Genomic DNA, 21,911 nt, shown 5'->3' on the forward strand with positions numbered 1-21,911 from the left:
AATAAGAACTTAACACATAGAAGTCACTCACCGGGCATTGGCTGTCACCACCTACGACAGGCAGAGGGGGGAGCCTGGGTACCGTATGTAGCGCCCAATAAGTAGCAGCTTGGGACTCTGTTACCTCAGTTCTGTAGGTGAAACCATCTGAGATGTTGAAGACATGGTTTTAGTTATATGAAAGAGCGGCGTAATGAACCTGAAATCATCCAAATTGTTCTGTGTACTGTCCATAGAAGCGTGTCTGCAAAGTTTCCACCACCGGAGTTGTCTGCCTAGAGATAATGTTGCTGTTCTTAAATCTAGTAAACATGTAACATGCTGTGTGTTTGTTCAGACCAACTTTGTGTCCTCGTCTGAGAAAATGCCCCAAGTTGCCTAATTACATATTTTATTTGCCATTTGATAGTTATGTCTTCATAACATTGTTGTTAAATTGCTTTGTTTTTATTATATTTGCTTATTTTAGAAGATAAATCACCGATGTGTGTGCAAGTGTGAATTTAGGTTTATATTCAAAAACAGTGTGCGGTAAGAGTTAGTTGGTCTTTAGCCTATGTGGGGTGTGATGAGTTTCTGAGGTGTGGTGGAGATAGCTGATTACATAAGTTAAATTCTAGAGGCATTTGCTTGAGATTGTGTAAGCCAGTGGTTCTCATCTACCTGATGCTGCGACCCTTCACTACAGCTCCTTATGTTGTGGTGACCCCCATCATAAAATTGATTTTGCTGCTACTTTAGCTGTAACTTTGCTTCTGTTATGAATCACAGTGTAAATATCTGCTAGGTAAGATATCTGGTATGTGACCCCCAAAGGTTCGCGACCCACAGGTTGAGAACCACCAGTGTAGGCTGCCCTATAATCCTGCTAGTTGACTGAAAATGCAAATACGCACTGGAAGAGGTAGCCCTAGCTTCCACCCTCACGGTGATTGCCCGAAGCCACAGAGCAGCAGAAGCATGAAGAACCTAGGTGCAGAGATGAATCTTGGGAAGCGCAGTCCCCTGAATGGCCGTCTCTTAATGATAAATAAAACCATTCCTCAAATGCAGTTACCGAGAAGCCACTGCCTTCCTAAGTGAAAGGTGGAATAAGGTGACATGCGGCATATGCTCAGGAAATGGCAGCTGGTGTTGTTACCCTTGACACAATCCCCTGTGGAGAAATCGTAGCATGAACTGACTACTAGAAACACCACCATCTGTGAGGAGTGGAGAAGAGACATGATCCTAAAGGAGAAACAGCATATCCAGAGAAAAATGCTCCCATGAAGCCATAGGAAAGAGAATGTCAAGGAGAGAGTCACGCTGAGAGATGCAGGGTGGTCAAGGTAAATAGTGCCCACTGGTTTACAGCACTAACATATGGAGTGCTGAAAACTGGGCAGCACATTTAGTGAAGTTATAGGGCAGCTATATGGCAGAGTTGGGGAGTGGGTAAGACAGATAAGACTGGGTTTCCAGACACTTCTTGAAATGGCTCTTAGTTAGGTCTTACCTGTACTACTGGAACCCAGCCAACTTTCTGGCCTCTGCTCTGACCTTCAGGAACCACTCCGTGAGATCACTGTGAGCTCAGGCTGACTTCTGCTTTTGAGTGTCTCCTGCCTCTGGGAGGGAGGAGAGTTAAGAACATCAACAGCTTTTTCCTATTCATTCACAGGTTATAGAACTTGCCCACATGGAAACTGTTGCCTAGAGTAATTTCACAAAGCACAGGCAAAAGAAGTTGTTTTTCCAATATTTTATAAAGTAGTCAAAGAATTTCTTAGTAGAATAAAATAGTGGAAAAAGTAAATAAATACTCTGGGTTTTCTGAACAATAAAAGAAAAACTTCAAAATTTAATCCCTGTCCCTGGCCTACCACGTGATAAATTCCGGCCAATTAGATAAGAGTCCTTGTAGGTTGTAGTTTTAACTTGGGGGAGTGGGAGTCCTGAGGACACCTAGTTTTATGTAGATGGCTTGTTTTGTAGTTTAACTAGGAAGTGGGGCACTGTTTACAGAGCCGGGCAGCAACCACTCACATCTCAGTCACTTGTCTTGAGTGGTGCTTCAGACATTGCTTTCTTCTTGTGATTTTGTGAATAAATTGGATTCTCCTTATATGAGTACTAGGAGGAAAGAACAAAAAAAAGATGATCAAGTAGAGCCACGGGAAGCAGGAAATAGTCAGAAGGTGAAAAGTAAGTTATTAAGTGAGTGATCTAATAACTGTGCAGTGCTGAGCCAAGTGAAGGTAGATACATTTGTCTATAGTACAAGTTGCCCATTGTCTTCTCTGCTTAGTACTTGGCATCTATCCCTAAATTCCTCTTAAGGGAGATACTTAAACACTTAATTGATGGACTGGTGATGCAGCGCCATGATGGAGTGCTTGCCTGGATTCTGGGTTGACAAGACGGTTCATCTGATAAAGGGTGCTTATTTCCAAGTTCAGTTGACCCGAGTTCAATCCCTAGGAGGACCATAAAGATGATACAGAGAGAGAAGCAATTCTTGAAAGTTATCCTCCCCTCTCCACCTGCATCCATGCGTTCACACACTCTCAAATAAACAAATGCTATGAGAAAAATTAAAAGAGTCTAGGTTCTATCTGTAATACTACAAAAGAAAAAAAAAGTTTTTGACTTAACTCTTTGAGAGTATCTTCAGTATTGACTCTGCAGTTTGCTTATAGGCTTTACACCAGCTGCTCTGTGTGTTCTGTGCCCATTTTAAAGATGACCCAACCCAGGCTGGTAAATGTTAAAGTGGCTTGTCCACTACTGCTCCATTAGTAACTGACAGAGTCCCAACCGCGTTGTTCCCTTCGATTCTTAATTCTAATTCACCTCTATTTATATGTGTCCACATCATAAATAGGCTCAAACTCAAAACCTGGAACTGGCAAACTGTGACCACAGACCACATCTGAACCCGTTATTTTGCAGGCCACAGGCTAAGAACGTTCTATTCATTTTTCCTAGGGTTGAAAGTAATCAAAAGAACATTTGTAGCAGGATCACAGTCGTGTGACCCTCTGCTTTCTCAGTCTCAGGACAATGATGAGTGCCTGACAGAGACCTACCCTATGGTGCGGAATGAATAAGCTCTCCGCTGTCTATCTTTTCTTCCCCTGGGATATTAGGGCTAGGCTCCGTGATTGGAAGTCTAGTAAAATTTTCACACATTAACGTGTGTCTTTAAATGTTCCACCCCAGTGAGGCATTTGCCCTTTGCCCTGTACCAGCCAGGAAATTGATGCCAAGCCCTGGAATCTCGTCATCACCTGCATCTTTTTATAATCTGACTTTCCAGGGAACTGATTTTACTTGGCACCCGAAAATTGGACTATATTTTAACCTTTCTCTTTTGACAATCTTAAATCATCTTCTCAGTTTAAGACCCCTGCCAGCCTAGACCACTTTGCTTCTGGGGGCACCAGCTGGACTTCTTGGGGTGCACTGCTGCACTGTGCTCTCACGATGAAGCTCAGAACACCTGTGTTCTCCCGTGGCTTTTTCTGCACCTCCTCCTCTGCTCACTGTACTGCTGGCTCATAAAAGGCACTTAAACTGTAAACAAGTGAATGACTAGATGAAAGCCATATCAGTAGCACTGGCTTAATCCTGGTGGGTAAGACTTTTCATTACTAGATTTTATGAAAGTAGTTAATAGTGGTTTGATTTAAGTAGTAGTCTGGGAGAGAAAGAAACAGAAATGGAATCTGAGACTACATTCGCTGTTGTTTTGATTTAAATTTTGTATTGAACTTAGGTTTTGTTTTTTGAGATTATAATATAATTTCCCTATTCCCTTTCCTCCCTCCAAGGTCTCTGCTGTACTCTCTACCTCTTGCTTTGTTTCAAATTCATGATCTCTTTTTTCTTTATTTTTACACACACACACACACACACACACACACACACACACACACACACACATGTGGGTATAGATATATGTTACCAAATACATGACTACATCCTGGTCAGTCTGTGTAATGTTATTTGTACATATGTTTTCAGGGCTGATCATTTGGTACTAGATAACTAGTTGGTGCTCCCTTCTCTAGAGAAGACAGCGTCTGTCATTGACAGTGAAACACAAATAAATCCCGTCCCCTTAGCCAATCTGCTAGCTGGTAACTTTTGCTTAATATTCAGAGTTATTGAATGTGCTATTGCTTCCTATCATTGTTGATTTGTTTGTTTCTTTGGTTAGTTTAGTTTGCTTTGGGGTTTTATTGTTTGAGGGGGATCATGTTCAATATCCTATTTTACTATTCTTAACTGGCTTCTGGGTGTGGTTCGGTTCCATAGCCTCACAGTTATATTTATGTATCCCTTCCATCCAGAGGGGTCCTTTGGATGACCTCCTCAGTGAAGCTGGTTTAGTTGGTGTGGATTTCTTTAGCTTATTTTTATCATGGAAAGTTTTTCTTTCTCTTATTCATTACTTAGTTTTGCTGGATAAGTAGTCTTGTGTGGCATTTGTTTTTCAGAGTCTGAAATCTGCTTTTCCGAGCCCTTTTGGCTTTAAAGTACTGTTGAGCTGGAGAGAGAGCTCAGTGGTTAAGAGTACTTGCGTTTTTAACCAGAGACTTAAATTTGATGTTTTATGTTTCTTGTGTTTTTGAGTTGGGATATGTACATGAACATTTAGGTATAATGTTTTTAATCGCCCTTCTTTTCTTTTATTGGGTGTGTTGTAGTATTCCAGTTACCTGAAGACATGAATTGGGTTCCCTCTCACCCACATCAGGTAATTCACAGCTGTCTGTGGCTCTCCCTCCAGGGTATCTGACACCATCTTCTGATCTCTGTCCCCTGCACTCACATTCCCATATACTTGTTCAACACACACATGAATAAATTTAAACCAGTCATTGAGAAATAAGCAGTTTTTCTAACAGGCCTGGCTCTATGTCTTATTTGGCATTTCTGTCTTACAGATTTCAATATACTTTCTTTGCTCTGTATATCCAGTGTTTTGACCACAGTATTACTTGGGAAAGTTCTTCTGCGCATGTTTATTAGGCGTTCTAAATGTCTCCTGGGTGTCTGCTTCCCTAATCTTAAATATTTTCTCTTCTGGGTCTATTAAAACTGTTTTCTATGCTTTGGTGTGAAGTTCTCCATTACCCATGATTCATGAATTTGGTGTTTTCATGTATTCCAAGGATCCATGTGTCCTTTTCTACTTGTTAACTTTTATCTTTGTCATGTTTGAGTGTTCAAATTTCTCTATTGTATGTTCAAGCCACAATATTCTGTCCTCCTTGTGATCCAGTTTATCGATGAGTGTTTCCATGGAACTCTGTGTTTGATTTATTGAAGTTTTCTTTTCCATTATTTGGAGTGTTCTATTTCCTTCTTGACTTCACATTTCTGTGGTGTAGTCACTATTTCATCGAGTTGTTCTCTTGGGAGTACATTTCTGAGTTTGTGTCCTCCTTTGTTTCTGTGAATGTGCTTGTTCTTTCAAATTGTCTAGGATTTTATCTAATTCATTCTATTTTTTTGTTTTGTTTTGTTTGAGACAGAGTCTCTCTGTGTAGTCCTGACTGTCCTGGAACTCTAGATCAGGCTAGCCTTGAACTTACAGAGATCCGCTTGCCTCTGGCTGCAGAGTGCTGGGATTAAAGGCGTGTGCCACCACTAAGCAGCCTAGGTTTGTTATTTTTTAATCACCTACATTCTTTCATTGAGAATGTAGCATTCAATAAGAAGTAGGCTATAGTGGAATTGAATTGGTTTTGTTTTGTTAGACTAATGTTCTGGGCACTGGGCTCACTTCCTATTAATCCCCTGAATTTAGGATTGTGCCTCCAATACGGTAACTATAGAAATTAGGCCCATATAAATATATAGTAAGAGCCAATCGCCCCTTAAACTCTTATCATGTTTGGAAGTGTGGGTGCATGATAGTACAGTATTTACTGAGAGATTGGCTTCTGTGTGAATAGAAAGAACAACAGTGGATGGGACTGATTGGGCTTAGAGAAGGTAGAAAAAAATATAGAAAAGATCAGAAAGAAAAAATAAATGAACAGGGGAAACAAAAGAGACACAGGACAAGATGAGGCAACTTTAGCTGAAGGTGGGTTTGGAAAAGTGAGGGAAAGAGTGCAGTCAGTGACCAGAGGGAGGCTGAGACCCAGAAATCCAAAAACAGTGAAGGAGGGAGTGGTTGTGGGGGAGACAGAACGGGAGTATAAAACTATATAGAAAAGGGCGGAGCTGGCCTGCTGCATATCAGTGTGGGCTGGGTGGAGATAGTGTGGGAATGTGGTCTCTTCCTGCTTGCTGTACCTCGGATTTCTCCCTGTCCCTCCTCTGTCTCACTTCTGCAGCACCCCTGAGCAGGACTGTACAAGGTCAGGACACAGATGCCACTCCTATCAGGGGGCCTTCCCAGGAGTCCGGTCTGTTGTAGATACAAGCAGTCTCTCGGGGGTTGGGATTTCTAATGCTCTGGGTGGTCCTTTGTAAAGTGAACCAGATGTGGATCATGGAAGATTTGGCACCATCAAATTGCTCAGCCAGGAGTTTTTCTCTTAAAATGTTCCCCTCCAATGTCAAAGGTCCTTTCCTCAGTGTCACAACTTAGAGCTCTCCCTCTCTTCCAACCTCCCTCCCTCCCTTCCTCCCTCCCTCCCTCCCTCCCTTTCTCTCCCCCTTCCTTCCTCCCATTTCTAAGCCTGTCTGCTACTCTGAAGTTCAGTGTTCGAGGCTCTCCATCTTACCCTTGTCTCCAGTCATTCCCTTACTGGACCAGGGAATTGCCAATCCCTGCCGGACAGACTCCACTTTTTTATTGTTCTGTTTTTAAAAATTAACTATTACTCTGCTAGACTAGTTTTTCAGATGTCAGTTACCTGTCCTGATTACTATTATCTGGCTTTCCCTGGTTTATTCCCTGGAGATTCTAACAGACTGTGCCTGCTCGTTATCCACCATCTTGGATCCCATCTTTTGAACAAAGAACTATGATGTTCAAAAGCCAGTTCATCTTTTCAAATACTAAAAAATTCCCCCAAACTAAGTTTCCTACATGTACATGAAGAAAAATGTTTTTATATTTAAGCATATGTAAACTTTTTAGAAGTTCCGTGGTTTTAATTTAGTCAGTGTGTTTTATCAATCTCTGTTGATGGCTATTAGGTTATTTCCAGTTTTGTGTACTTTTTGAATTATGTAAGAGCCTCAGCAGAACTGATGAGCTGATAGTGGGGTATATTTTTAGATGTTGAGTTGACTCATTGAGGTTCCCATCTTGTCACATCTGCCTGCAGTACCTCTCTCCGTGACCTTACCATTTTAACATGTTCTGGTATCAAATGTTGTTAGTTGTGTAAACACGCTGTTAGAGTGTTGTGGGAATCCCCACTGGGCTCTGAAAAAGCGAAGATAATTGTTTCTATTAGAATACTGTTTTCCTGGATTAGGATGTACCTCTTAAACAAGATCTGTTCTAGTGAATGCAAATATCATGACTTCATCTCGTTAGCTTGTTCACTTTGTTATTTTTATGAATAAGATTTTAATTTAAAGGAGCCGAATACTCTCTGTGATGTGTGAAGCCAATGCAGTAGTATGGAAATCTGAATGTTACCTACCCCCCATTCCCAGCCCCGCCCTCCTGAGCTAAGGAACCATGCTGATCTGTGTGGCCCCTCTGACATGGTCTCCATGCTCCAACAAACCTAACCAGTTTCAGGCACTTTTATTTGTTGTGTTTTAGCTCTTTATTTGACTCTTAAAAAATCACATGTCATGGTCCTTCTGAGGTCAGAAATAGCTATTAAATTCACTGTGCTAATGACTATATAGTGTGCCACCGTCTGAGATGCTGTAGTTAAAATGGTGCTTTGTGGGTTGGTGTAGACAGTATTGCCAGCGATGCTGGAGATGATGTTGTAGGTATTGTTTCTACCTCCATAGACCAGACATTGAAAAATGCAATTGTGGAGTCACGAGAACTGTGTATATTTTTTATTATTATTTCATTACTTTAAAAAATACTAATCCAAATTCCCACTCCCTCCCCTCCTCCCATTCCATCCCCATACCCTCTCTCTTCCCCCCCCAATCCTAAGAGAGAACAAGTCACGCTGCCCTGTGGCAAGTCCGAGACCCTCCCTACTACATCTAGGTTGAGCAAGAGATTAGGATCTTAAAAAGCCAGTATATGCAGTAGAGACAAATCCCAGTGCTGCTGTCAGTGGCCCCTCAGTCTGCCCCAACTGTCAGCCACATTCAGGGGGACTAGATTGATCCCATGCTCGTTCACTCCCAGTCCACTTAGAGTTGGTGAGCTCCCATTAGCTCAGGCAAACTGTCTCAGTGGGTGAACCCCTCATGGTCTTGATCTCCTTGCTCATAATCTCACTCCTTCCACTCTTCAACGGGACCTTGGGAGCTCAGTCCAGTGCTCTGATGTGGTTCTCTGCCTCTGTTTCCATCTGTTGTTGGACAAAGGTTCTATGGTGATATTTAAGATAATCATCAGTCTGACTACAGGGCAAGGCCAGTTAAGGCACCCTCTCCTTTATTGCTTAGGGTCTTAGCTGGGGTTATCCTTGTGGATGCCTGGGAATTTTTCTAGAGCCAGGTATAATGGCTCCCTCAATCATGTCTCTTTCCTTGCTCTCATATCTGTCCTTCCTCTATCTTGACTATCCCATTTCCTCAAGTTTTTCTCAACCCTCCCCTTCTCTCCTTCCTTCTGCTCCCACCCCCATGCTCCCAATTTTGTAAAAATATGGAACACTTCACGGATTTGCGTGTCATCCTTGCGCAGGGGCCATGCTAATCTTCTCTGTATCCAATTTTAGTATATGTGCTGCTGAAGCGAGCACAAGAAATGTTTATCTTTTTGTTTTAGCAGTTACTATCAGATTGATTTCCCAAAGATTTATAGCAAACTTCACTATCTGCTTGTGCCGGTCCCCAGGTCCCTGGATGTCACCGTACATTAAAATATTTGCCAGTGATGTGAAAAATGCTATCAAGTTGTTATTTTATTTCTTCTTGCTAATGAATCCGTTTTCCCAATATTTTATTTAACATTCACATTTTATTTTAGGTTACTGGTCTGTTGTACCTGCTCCCCTGGTTTGCTCTTGCTCACTGCCCCCATATCCCCCTCTGCCTCTGTCTCTCTTCCTTGAACTTGTGGTACTGGATGTGGAGCCCAAGCCACGCCTGCTGTGCTGACCGAGTGCTCCCTGCTAACTAGAGTGCTCCCTGCATCTATGGTCTTTCTTTGACCATAGATGTATGTTCTGCTAGGTGTGGGAGAGCTGTTTCCCTTACAGTCTTGAGGTTTCTTATTTTAAGAAGTTTATAAAAATGTTCTAGATCATCTTTTTATGGATATGTTTTTTTCCGGTGTACACTTGCCATGCTCATGTATGTGTGTATACACCAAGGCACTGAAGTAGCTGTGCTCTCAGTCTTTTCCCACTGTGCAGTTGCCTTGGCATCAGGAAGTTCCCATGTGTACTTGGCATCTGGCGCTTTACTTCTTATTAAGTTCTAGGACTTCATTTGATTTGTGAAGACGGTTTTGAAGTAATAAAGTTAATTACAGTTCTAAATATAACCATACAAAGCAGAAAAAGAAACTCAAATGTTCGGCTTTCTGTAACGGAAAGAGCAAGACTGTAGAGTTCCCGCTCCACCTCCTCACGTCATAACCCAGTCACCTTCAGCAGGTTGTTCAGCGTGCCGCTTCTGCCCCACAGCTGCTCCACTCAAAACTAGCTGATGTTTTTTAAGAACTTCAAAAGAAAAAAAAAAAAGAGGGTCAGAGAGATGGCTCAAATGATGCTATTAGTTCAGTCCCCAGAACTGAAGTATACGAATCCACATGAGGTACATGTGTTCATAATCCCAGTATCCCGAGCTGAGATGGGACGTGGAGACAGGGGCCTCTGCCGCAGGCTTGTTAAGTCAGCTGGTCTGAAGTATGCAGCATGCCAGAAATAGAAAGAAAATCTCAACAAGGTGGAAGTAGAAAACCAACCCTCCGAGTCCTATGACCTTGACCTGTGATGTGGCCTGCACACATGAGTAAAAATTATAGTAACATATGTGCAGAGTGCCTGGCCTACAGCCAGCACTCATTCCGTAGCATCCAGCATTATTTTTAATGTTGTGGTAAAAGGAAATATACTCATGACTGCAGATTACATCTGTGTCAAACATAAGCAAATAAATGTCTTCACAAGTGATCATATATTATTTACAAGGGGAAAAAAGTATCCAGTATGCTAATTTAGTGATTCAGGCAAGTAATTTTATCTAAAAATTAACAAAAACAGCATCTTGTCAAATTTGCAACATCTAAGAAGTCCCCCCCACCACCACACTGCTAGCCATGTAGACTTTAACACAAATTTAAAAAAGAAATGTTTATTTGTGGGCGAGGATTACAGTAAGTCAAACTCAGGGTTAGGGAATGTTCTGCTGTGAGTACATCCTTGGCTGCTGCTCAAACTACTTTATCAGATAAATGAGGAACATACAGATGTTCTTTAAGGGCCGTGAAATGTTAAAATGACTTTTTTCTGTAGCTAACCAGCAGCGAGGAGTGAGTGTCAGGGGAGAAAGTGTGTTTAGGAAAAAGGCTGAAATGGGCACCTGGGCTTCAGCCATCACCAGATATGGCCTGGCTCTCCTGTCGCTCCAATGGTCCTTGAAGGTTAACTTTGTCTTTATAGCTGTGGGCAGATTGTTGGTCTTTCTTAATCACAGTCCTGAAGAAGCCAAGGTAAATTATAAAAGTTTAGAAATGAATAATACTCTTAATGAAGTTACATGAATAAAATGAAACATTTACGAAATTGAGAAAAAACAAAATGAAACATTTCTTTAATCGCTTGAACCAGATAACGAGTCTCTACAAAGGTCTTTAAGGCTAGAGCAGAACTGACCTGTGCACATTCCGTTGGAGCAGGAGGAACACCACAAAAGCAGCTCTAGCGTGGCTCTAAGGAGACACAGCTAAGATAGATCGTATTTCTTTTCCTATTAATTTTTCATCGCTAACCAAATCGCTAGATTTCAGGTACAAATCTAGCCTCATATTTTGTAGTATTTGTTAGATTTCATAAAGGAAGGTGAAATTTAGACCTCTTGTACTATTTTTATATTTTTGGCTGTGTATACAGTAAATACTCTCTGTAGAAGAAAATGGGAGGTCAGGCATTTTTTTTTTCTATGTAGTTTTTCATTTCAACAATAATGACCCTGGACCACACAGTCAGTTCACTCTCAGATAACCGTCTTACATTAGCGGACATGTATCATGTATCTTTTGTCTTTGTGTGTGTGTTTGCTTTTTGAGACAGGGTCTCACCATGTAACTCTGGCTGACCTCAAATTCACAGCAATCCTCCTGCCTCTGCATCCCAAGTGCCAGAATTAAAGGTGTGCACCATGCCTGGTGCACCATGTGTCTTAGTAGTTTTAAAATCCGTACTTAGGGGGACGTCAGTCGAAGTTACTGTTGATGTTTGTTGTTGTTCATAATTGCTTAATATGAAATTTCAAAGAAATAGCTCAATAGCAAAGGTACTACATTTTGAAGAAAACAACATGATGCTTTAAACGTCTGCTCTACCACATTACTGCCGTATTATCGGAAGAGAGCGTTCTCATTTGTCAGTAGCACTGACTCCTGGTTCTCACGGTCCTCATGTCCTGTCGCCTCAGTGTTTGACAGCAGGACTCTGCAATTGTGAAGAATTTTAACCGTGCTGGGAAAACCTCAAATAGTGAAAGACTTAAGAAGAATTACTGATTGTTTGGCATATACACGCACTTCCTATATAATACATATGTGCCATCTTAAGAGGAAAACCAATTGAAGATGAGAAGGCATTGCTACTTCAGCACTTGACAATACCCCCTAGGCTGTCAAACCACTTTTCAAAATTTATTTACAAAGGATATTGGGCTGGCTTGAGAGATGAAGAGATTGGATGGTTAAAGAAAGATAATTGCGGTGGGCAGAAGAGGGGACAATGAACTGTGCCTCTGAAATTGGGGACAATGCATAATACCTCTGAAACTATGTGCTCAATATTAAGTTCACAAAACCATATCTCTGTGAGAGCCCTAACAGCTGATTTGTCAAGAGTCGATGAAGGGTTGTGTAACTAAGTTCCAGCCCACCTCTGTCTGTGTTTTTCTGTGACTTCAGATAAAAGCAGAACATAGTTTTATACAAATTGTCTTGTCCAGATGTCTTTGATGCCTTTTAAAGAGATGTGTTTCAAATGCTTTAAGGACTTCAAAAAGGATTGTCTATAAGATGTCATCCAGGCCTTTATATAAAATATTTATAAATAAATTCAGAAATTTTGCAATTTATTTTACATACTACATAAAATGATGAATGAAATGTTCAGTTCACTCTTGAATTGGTGAATTGGACAGATGCCCTGGTCAGAACTGCACTGTGGGAAGAAGACAGGGTGGTAGGCGTTTACAGGAGTGTCATGTCTCGGGAGTGTGGAACAAATAAGGAAGAGCCTTGAGTTGTAAGTATCAGAAACCATGAATTGCTTCATGTAGGTGCCCACACCTCACTCCCAGGGGAGGATCTATTAATATCCTTGGGGAAACTGGTGGTTTTCGTTTGAGTAAGACAGTTTTAGTTTTTCATGTCTTTTTATTACTATTGTTGTTGTTGTTATTCAGAGGGAACTAGTTAGTACATGGGAGATGGGTTTTATGTTCCTACTTATTATCTGTAATTATGCATTATTGGGAGACTGCTACACAGACATTAAATTGTGATAGATGATCTGGACACTGAATCACCACTATGGTACTAGCTAAGATCTTGAGGCTGAGAAATCCAAGGACCCTTTGTAAATATGGTTGTTTTGGTTTAGTGTAACTTAGATTAGAAAATAATGTTTAGATTTTGCAGAATTTCTTAGTGGTTTTTGGTAGGGCAGTACTTGAGGTCCACTCAGGGATTGTCTGCCTGCTGGTGAGAAGTATCACAAGTTCAGTTTAAAAACTTCTCTGTGCCGACCTCAACATCTAAAACGGTAATGACTTCAATTCACTCATCTTTTGAATATAGGAAAGATAGAGGTATCTTCATGTAATATATCATCAGAATGGGGCATATCTATCTTGCCTAGTGCCTTGAATCTTAGAAGCCTAATTAGGACCCGGGGTGTTAATGACTTCAGTGCCTTGGATGGTATTGTATTGTTAAAAGGAGACAGTGTAAAGCATCATTAGTGAAAGGCTAGTATAGGTCACAGGAGAAGGAAATAGATTGACAAGCTTGGGGTCACGGTGCTGTGTCTTCAGATGAGAACAACCTCAGTATTAAATGAGAGGAAATATGAAAGAACACACAGACGAGCAAGATCTTAAAGGGGTAGGGGGTGGCAGGAGAGGGAAGCATTGGACAGCGGGGGCCACTCTCTCCACTAAGCCTGGAAGAGCACAGCAGTGACTGCAGATAGAAACCGGCGTCGGCAACACTTCACGGGCTGCACAGAAGGGCCGGCTGCTCTTTCTTCACTGTCGGCACCACCGCCATAGAAACCGCGATAGCTTCTCCTACGGTGATGAAGCAGGCAGCCAGGAGCAAGCACACACCGGTGAGCAGGTGAGGCCGCATGGCTTTTGCCTGGAAGCACAGTGATCCTTGACACACACGTGGCGAATTCCTGGCCTGCTCCAGTAGGGAAAAGAAGAGTGTAAGAGGGTGTACAGTTTCCAGGTCTGATGACTGGACGGTTATATAACATGCTGGTGGTGAGAAATACTATGAACACTCTATGCTAATAAGTAGAGCCTGTGAGGAGCCAAGAGAACACCCTCCCTTCTGGAAGGCACCTCAGTGTCGGGTGTGGAGGAGTGCAGAGTCTGTACCAGAGAGAGTTGTAGGAAAAGAAGTATTTTTAGGGAAGAACTACATTGCCGTTAAAGCCTGGTGGGTATTCTTAGTAACCCAGAGGTGGGGAATATTCTGGGAAAGGAGGTTTGTAAAGCAGAGTGGAGCTTCCACGGGGCACAGTTGGAAAGGCTCAGGACATGTGGCACTACGGCCATCAGAGAGAATATAATGAGGGCGAGAGAGTGGGCACCCCAGGAGGTGAAGTGTGCCCCGATTTCAGGACCAACGCCAGCCTTTGAAGCTGAGAGCCGAGTGCAGCTATTTCTGCTTATCAAGGGAGGTGGGAGTGGAGGCATCTAATCCTGGATGCCTCTGAAAGCCAGAGCAACGCACAGTAGCCTCGGACACAAATGCACAGAATTCCTGGTGCTGCTGTTTTAAAGAAATACGGAAATCATTTTCAGTAGGAAGAGAGAGAACTCAAGCCTGGGAGTTTAAGCAAAGGTGTAAACCTAAGGAGGAAGGGGGACAGGAGAAGAGAGATTTCAGGCTACATGAACTTGCACAAACAGATGGATACATTTAAGTGGGGGAGGAAACTAGAAATCTCAAAAATAAAAAAATATTTTCTTTGGGACAAACCCAGTGTATGAACTAAAGCCTAAACAAGGCACTGATGATTTAATACTAAGGAATTCTTCATGGCTATGGCTCAGAAAAATAAAGAAGAAAGCCTTAACTATAGACCAAATATGTGGCTCAGTATTTCACCTGAATGGAACAAATAGACAGAATGAAGCCTTTACACTGCACTGTTGAGCTGAACTAGACAGGAAGGGTAGATCACAGACGCTGAGCCTGGAATGGGGAGTCCTCAGCCCAGCAGTCAGACTGATGTTCTCCCTGCAGAGGGCTGGGTGCTGTGGCTTGAATGTGAGATGTCACCATGTGTTCCTACACTGAGGGCTTGGTGCCCCTGCTGGTGCTGCTGTTTTGAGAGGTTCTGGAAGCTCCAGGTGGACCCTAACAGCAGGAAATAGGTCACTGGTGTCCTTGCTGGTGTCTCGGCCCTGACTCCTCTCTGTCCCTTTCCTCTGCTTTCTGGCTGCCATCCTGCCTTGCTCCTCCCCACCATGATGGATGGACACCTGAAGTCAGGAGCTTGTTGTGGCCTGCGGCCTGCATATGAGGGCTGCTCAGAGCAAAGAATCCTGGTCAAGTGCGAAAGGCCTATAGACTTCCAGCTTTACCACAGGGCGGTGTTTCCTGTTGAAGACAAGTGGGGCTGTGGTAGCAGTAAGGAAAATTTTTTCCCCTGAGAGTTTGATGTTGAAATTCTAAAACCTTAATAGCCAGTACACCCACCCAGGAAGTAAATGTTGGTTATTGAGGAACTAACAAACTGAAGCATAAGCCAGGTAGACTCCCAAAAAGGAGGGAGGGAGACCAGATCCAGTGCAGTGACTGCGGGGTTGGGACTCACTGATGGCCAGCTGAGGTGGAAGTTCAGCTACTTTGATAGATAATCCAACAGCCATTAGGAAATAAAATTAGGGGCTGAAGAGATGGCTCAGCAGCGAAGAGCACTGTCTGCTCTTCCAAAGGACCCAGATTCAAATCCCAGCACCCACGTAGCAGCTCACAGCTGTCGCTAACTCCAGTTCCAGGAGATCCAATACCCTGACACAGACATAAATGCAGACAAAACACTAATGCACATAGCATAAAAATAAATAATAAAAGAAATCTTCTGTGATAAGATTGTTTTTTTAAAAAGGAAATAAAATCAACGATGTGTATCCCTTTAAGTAGAAATAACCCTTTAGTATCCGCTCTGAAGAAGCCTGGCTTGTATGCGCAAGGTTTAATCAAGAATGTTTGTTTTACAGAATGCTTATAATTGCATAAGCGATTAGGAACAACTCATGGGTCCATCATGATGAGAACATAAATACGTGTGGTGTTATCATAAAGTGCGGTATTATTGATCACTGAAAATTAATGAGCAAGAACTGCCCATACTTATACTGATAGCTCAGAATCTTACTATGTTAACATTGACCCGCAAAGGAAGTGTACAGTATGCTATTTACGTAAATATAAATATGTAGACTCAGTAACATAAATATTCATGAGAATAATTTACATCAGCTCCAGAAGAGAGAAGAGTGGAAGCCAGGAGAAGAAAACCTGGGGCTATGATTGCACTTTAACATAAGATACCGATTTACAGGCTCTTAAGGCAGCTGAAGCAGGTCCTAGAAGAACAGCAAGGCTGTTTTACCTGACCTGTTCCTCACTTTCACAGAGTTGATTGCTTTCTTATCTGCACTTTTCCTATGTAACCGAAGTATCTCACAATATTCAGAAACTGGGTGAAAGAAACTTCTGTCACTGAAAAAGGAGCCAACATGAGACAGGCCAAGGTGGGGCCCGTGGAGTGTTTTGTGTGCAGAGATTTGTCATAGCTGAGTGCCTGTACAGAGGGAAGGAGCAGCAGAAACAGGCAGGAAGGGTAAACCTCAGTGCAGAAGACAGCGCCTTAGCCATGCCCTGAAGGAAGAAGCATCACTGGACCCAGCCTTTCCAGGACTCTTTAGGAGGCGTGGCCAAAGAGTATGCCTGCAAGCAAGGGGTTCTTGGGGTCTTGGTAGTAAGCAAGCTAGGGCAGTGAACCCCTTCTCCCTGGACTGGGCAGGCCTGTCCACCGTCATTATGAAATGCAGCGTGATTTCTGTTGCCCTGATGCTCCCTCGGTCTTTATCTATGCATTTATGACTGCACTGAAGTTAAGATGGAGCCTTGGACTGCATGCACAGATTATCTTTTACAGCATGTTGTTGGTACCTTCATTTTCTTCCTGAGGCTGTGGCTTTATTGGCTGGACTTTGAATATAGTCATATGTTATCTCCACAAATTCTTTTCATTTTTATCTCCTCACTACTCCTTCCCCTTAATTTAGATGCCCAGCTCTGAATACTGATTAAGGACCAGTCACATTTTTATGTTTAGAGCATAACATATACAAATGATATCTCTATTTAGTTATCTTAATGAGTGTTATTTTAGAAATCATTGGATGTGTTTTTTGTATGACTACATAATGCTACCTCCCTCATCAGTCAGTCAAGGTAGGCAATAGGGACAGAATTATCAAATACTGATAACCCGCTCATCCTTCTGGGTCCCAGTTACATATGGTGATTGGCTTGTATTCTGTAGAAATAATATTTAACGAACATATATTTTATCTGAAAATGTCCAGTAGATAACAGTTGCCTAGCCATGCTTTCCAGCTTCCTGGTCCTCCGCCTTCGGCACTGTGATGATGTCCTGCTAATGAGAAGTGTGGAGCCATAAGCAGAATGATTTTGATAAATGAGTGGGTAATGTTCAATTGTGTGGACTCTGGGCCTGCCTAGTAGAGGTATAATACAGACTTTGTTCTATTCTTTAGGGTGTTACATTGACTCCAGGGAGTTCGGCATGGATTCCTAGGCCTCCCAAGCACTGCAGGCCTGTGGCTGTTTCTGAGGTGCCTTAGTGCTCCTAGTGACACATAGAATGTTCCATCTCCTGAGTAAGCAGAAAAGGAGTTTAGTTAGTGTTTGTTAATGAGTTTCACACTTAGGACAGTGACTGGAGAGGGAAGCTTGAGTGTCAGCTTCCAGAACAGTTTGCAAACTTCCCCACAGATTTGATCAGATAAAGCAGCACAAACTTGCTGTGGGGTGGGGTCTGTGTGAGGAACTTGACCTTGAGGCCTGATTCAGGAAATGCTGCCAGTAGGCGTAGGTAAGGGATAAGAGGAGACTCCTATTTCCTGGAGCCAGTGTGAGGTGAAGTGAACACATGAGTTGCTGGCTGCCTGGAGTATGTCTTAGGCCAGGGCAAAAATCACTTGCTCTGACTGTGCGTGAGAAACTATGTCTTGTCCCTAACTCCAATGAGAGATTTGCTCTACAGTCTCTTGAAAGGTGGTTTCAGAGGTCAGAGGAGATGCCACAGACACTATTTAAAGATCTACCATGATAGAATTTTTCCTTCTATAAAAGGAACTTATTTTTTAATAACTGTGTTCTTATTTGAAGTCTTGCTCCAGTGGAGAAACTTGGATGGCCCCAAGTGGAAAAGCATGCCAAGCCCCACTCCCTATTTGTCATTGAGAGCAGGTATGAGCAATGTTAGAGAAACTTGGGGATCTGGGAGTGCTCCCTTTGTGGACTAACTTGATACAAGTAGCCAGTGTTGTGGAGAGAGGCGTAACAGCTAAGCAACATATGTAAAAGAATAGATCACACACATACACACACACACACACACACACACACACACACACACACACACACACACACACCTCAAAACGTTCCAAAGGTGAGCACCTTAAGCTGGTACAGAGCAGCCTGGCATGGGCCCGTCTGGTCTTCGCTGCCCCGCTCCCCATCATCATCATGGTCACAGCACTGTTCGCCAGCTGCTGTTCATCTACCCCTTATCCAGCGAGCCTGCACCACCGAGTTCACTGGGAAGGGATCTCAGGGTCAGAAAGTGATGAGCAGTTGAGGATCGCTTCTCTAAAACTATTCTAAGACTGGTTCCTTTTCTGCGCAGGAACTATTATTTTCCTCGGGCCCATCTGTTGATACTTGGGCTTGGTTCCTGAGCTGTGGGTGTTCTGTTTAAAACGTTCTTGGCAAGTTTCTGTGTTTCAGGGTTTAAATTTGGATCTTTGATCCCTTTTGGGCTGATTGTTGTACAGGTGAGAAAGATGAGAATCTACCTTCATTCTTCTGTTGGGAGAAAGCCAGTTTTGCCAGCACCGTTTGTTAGCTAGGCCTATAGCCCTCCTTCCCAAAGTCTATTTTTTAACTCCGTTGTCAAAAATTACATGTCCATAGTTTTGCTGTTTTAGTTTCCGTTCTTCTGTTCTATTCCATTGCTCTATCCATTTACTTTATGCCAGTACCAGGATATTTTCATCATTGTAACTCTCTATTAGTATAATTTGAGGGTGTATATTGTGATATCACCAGTATTATTCTTATTCCTTAGAATTGCTTTGGCTATTTGTGATCATTTGTGGTTCTATATAAATTCTTTTATTATTTTTTATGAACCTTTGAAATATGACATGGAAATTTTTAATGGTATTGTGTTAATTCTATAAATTATTTTTCATAATGTTAATTTTCTATACCTAGAAACATGGAAATTTTTTTTGTTGTTTAGTATCTTCTGTCGTTTCAAGAGGTCTTTCACATCTTTGGTTAGATATATATTTTTAGTGCTTAATTTTAACTGGTTATAGTGGCAATTGCATTTAATCCCAACACTTGGGAGGCTAAGACAGGAGTAGAATCTCAGAGTGACAGGCCAGGCCAGGCTACCTAAAGAGATAGTGACACTCTGTCTCCTGATCCACCTCCATGTGTGCTCTTGTGCATGCATACACACATGCGTGCGTGTGTGCATGTGTACACACACACACACACAATCTAGAAGTAGAACTACGATGTGTCCCGGCTGGGCATCTACCCAGAGAATTCCCTACTCCACCATAGAGATATTTGTACCCTTGTTCACTGATGTTTTAGTCCCAATAACAAAGAATTGGACAGCTTAGTCCATCAACAGGTGAATGGATAATGAAATTATATACATATATATATATAATATATGTACACACATCTATAAATACCATGCTCTAAAGAAAAATTAAAATTTGCAGGAAAATGAATGAACTTAGAATCAATAAAATTAAAAAAGGTCACACAGTTGCAGAAAGAAAAATCTGTCATGTTCTCTCTCATGCAGAATCTAGACAAGAATCTATGTATATATGTAAATGCATGTACATGTGGGTACAGGTATAATACACATGAATAGAGAAAATATAAGAAGTTAACTATGGGGATGGATGTGGAATAACTGAAAGCAGGTAATAGATACAATTTATGAAAGAATATTAAACGCAATTGTTTTTCTCGTTCTAATTCTGTCATTTTTTTTAGTGGTGGATAAGTGCATAAATATATTCAGTACTGACTAGAAAATGTGAATGAGAAGCTCCAGCTTCCGTGCTAAATTCCTCTTCCTACTGTGGAAGCTCAGTGAGTTGTATATAGACTTTAGATCTGGCTAATTTTGGTGTGCGTTTTTTTTTTTATATCCAAGATTTTATAAAAAAGGCTAAAAAATAAAAATACATATAACCATTTTAAGAATAGTCCATGGAATTTACAAAAACCAGTGCTGTCAAGTAGTCGCTGCAGAGAATTAAATGTTCTGACAAACAAATATTAACATAGTCATAACTATTTCTTTCGTGTTCACGTGCCTGCTATGTTGAGCTGTAAGTCATTGTCAAATTAAAGTAATTGCATTTGGATAGATATGTAGGAAGGTGTTATGGTGCACAAGACCTTGGTGTATTTTTGCAGATGTCAATTCTAACTTGAAGTTTTAGTAAGTAATGTGTCTGCTTTGATCTTTTGGTGCTTCATAAGCATGATGTGCTCTCTGTTTATCAAGTCCAGTCAAGCTAACAAAGAGAAGCATAAATTAAGTATACCCACTTAATCATAAAATTGGTTTGCTTTTCTGATACAGCATAAAGAATATTTCTCTAGACATCGTTCCCATATTTCAAAACAAGCTCAGAGTCCACAGTCCAAAATATTCTTTTTATTTGTGTTCTGCAGGGTAGCAACATAGATACATTGTGAATAGAGCAAACTCTTTTGTCTATATTATAGAGTAAGTCCAGCCAGACACTCACTGTGGCATTCGTGTATCTCCATAGTGCATTGACTGTATCAAGCATGGTACTGTGATTTCCATCATGGAGATCTCTGTGTGGTTTTAGTGCGATCCTGATATGCCGTATAGCAGGGGAGATATAAAAATTAGCTATTGAGGAGGAGGAGCTCCAGATGTTTGCTATGTTTACATGTAAACATCAGATAAGGGTCTGCATATATGTTTAATGTAACACTCTGCAAAAGTAATGATTAAAACCTTACTAGAATTGAAAACAAAGGGCTCGTAAGCAACCAAGAGACCCACGTGTCTACAGTAATTGCGCGTAGCCTTCAGGACCCGAGTGGCACATGCCTGGCTGTAGCTTTATGTGATGAGTATGTTCCTGTGTTTCCCGTGACAAACATGAATTCTGTCTTCCTGAGCAGCAAACCTGGTCGCCTTATCTACCTTTTATCTCCTTGACTCACAGGAGCTTCAGTTCCAGCGACTCACCCGAGAACTGGAAGTGGAAAGGCAGATTGTTGCCAGTCAGCTAGAAAGATGTAGGCTTGGAGCAGAATCGCCAAGCATCGCCAGCACCAGGTACAGGGCCAGTGGCTCTATCTTTATGCCCCAAATTACATGTCTCGGTAGGTTAGCAGGGCTGCAGCGGCCGATCCTGTAGAATGCTGTTCCTGTTAACTTCCATTCCGAATCGGACACCAGAAATGCCTGTTCATTTTCCTTGTGAAAAGCTGCTGACAGTATTGATTGTCCTTCAGTCCTGTGCTGAAGTGTCTGATACAGCTCTGGTAAGCCCGTGCAGCAAAGGAGGACTGCTGCCTTCAGAAATGTGATATCTTGCATGCATGCTGTTGATGGACAGGTCACAGTTAGTGACTAGCTGTTGAGTAGAGTTGGCTGGTGCTTCAGCAACATGGCACGGACTTTTAAAGCTAATACACATTTCTAAGTGGAATGGATTAGTTGGCCTTTAGAAATGTTTTCAGTTTACTTTCAATTTTTCTGAAATCTGTGAAACAGCTTTATACAACAATTACACTGAAATAATCCAAAGTGTTTGATATGGTAAGTACAAAATGATCATTTTTTAAGGTTGAATATAGTAATTACAAACAGCATTTAATTGAAAATAATATTTAATCACAATTTTTTTCTATTTAAATAGCCTCTTCTACTCTTTAAAAAGATCACTATTGGGTAAATTACTACCATATACTCCATGCATCAATCCCTGCTTATCTGTAGATCTATTTCTTAAAAGTTAAGGATTACTAGAAGCATGCATTA

The 21,911-nt window shown here is 41.7% G+C and overlaps 1 protein-coding gene and 1 non-coding gene across 21 annotated transcripts in view; one reads left to right on the forward strand and one right to left on the reverse strand.

Annotated features, from left to right (window-relative positions):
• The window catches only part of Pkp4 (plakophilin 4), a 208,356-nt gene that overhangs the window by 97,497 nt on the left and 88,948 nt on the right, over positions 1 to 21,911 (forward strand). For 19 of the 20 annotated variants that reach the window (XM_085681086.2, XM_085681090.2, XM_085681098.2 and 16 more), the window contains one exon: positions 21,091 to 21,203. The exons of the other annotated variant lie outside the window; for it this stretch is intronic. In XM_085681086.2, coding sequence (XP_085537212.1) covers positions 21,091 to 21,203 — 113 coding nt within the window. The remainder of the gene's footprint in view (positions 1 to 21,090; positions 21,204 to 21,911) is intronic. 20 annotated transcript variants of the gene reach the window in all.
• Positions 8,741 to 8,843, reverse strand: LOC125395130 (U6 spliceosomal RNA). Its single transcript, XR_007230457.1, has one exon. It is a non-coding gene; the product is annotated as a U6 spliceosomal RNA (small nuclear RNA).

Source organism: Myodes glareolus, chromosome 21, assembly GCF_982192425.1.
Source record: "Myodes glareolus chromosome 21, mMyoGla1.1, whole genome shotgun sequence".
Taxonomy (NCBI): domain Eukaryota; kingdom Metazoa; phylum Chordata; class Mammalia; order Rodentia; family Cricetidae; genus Myodes; species Myodes glareolus.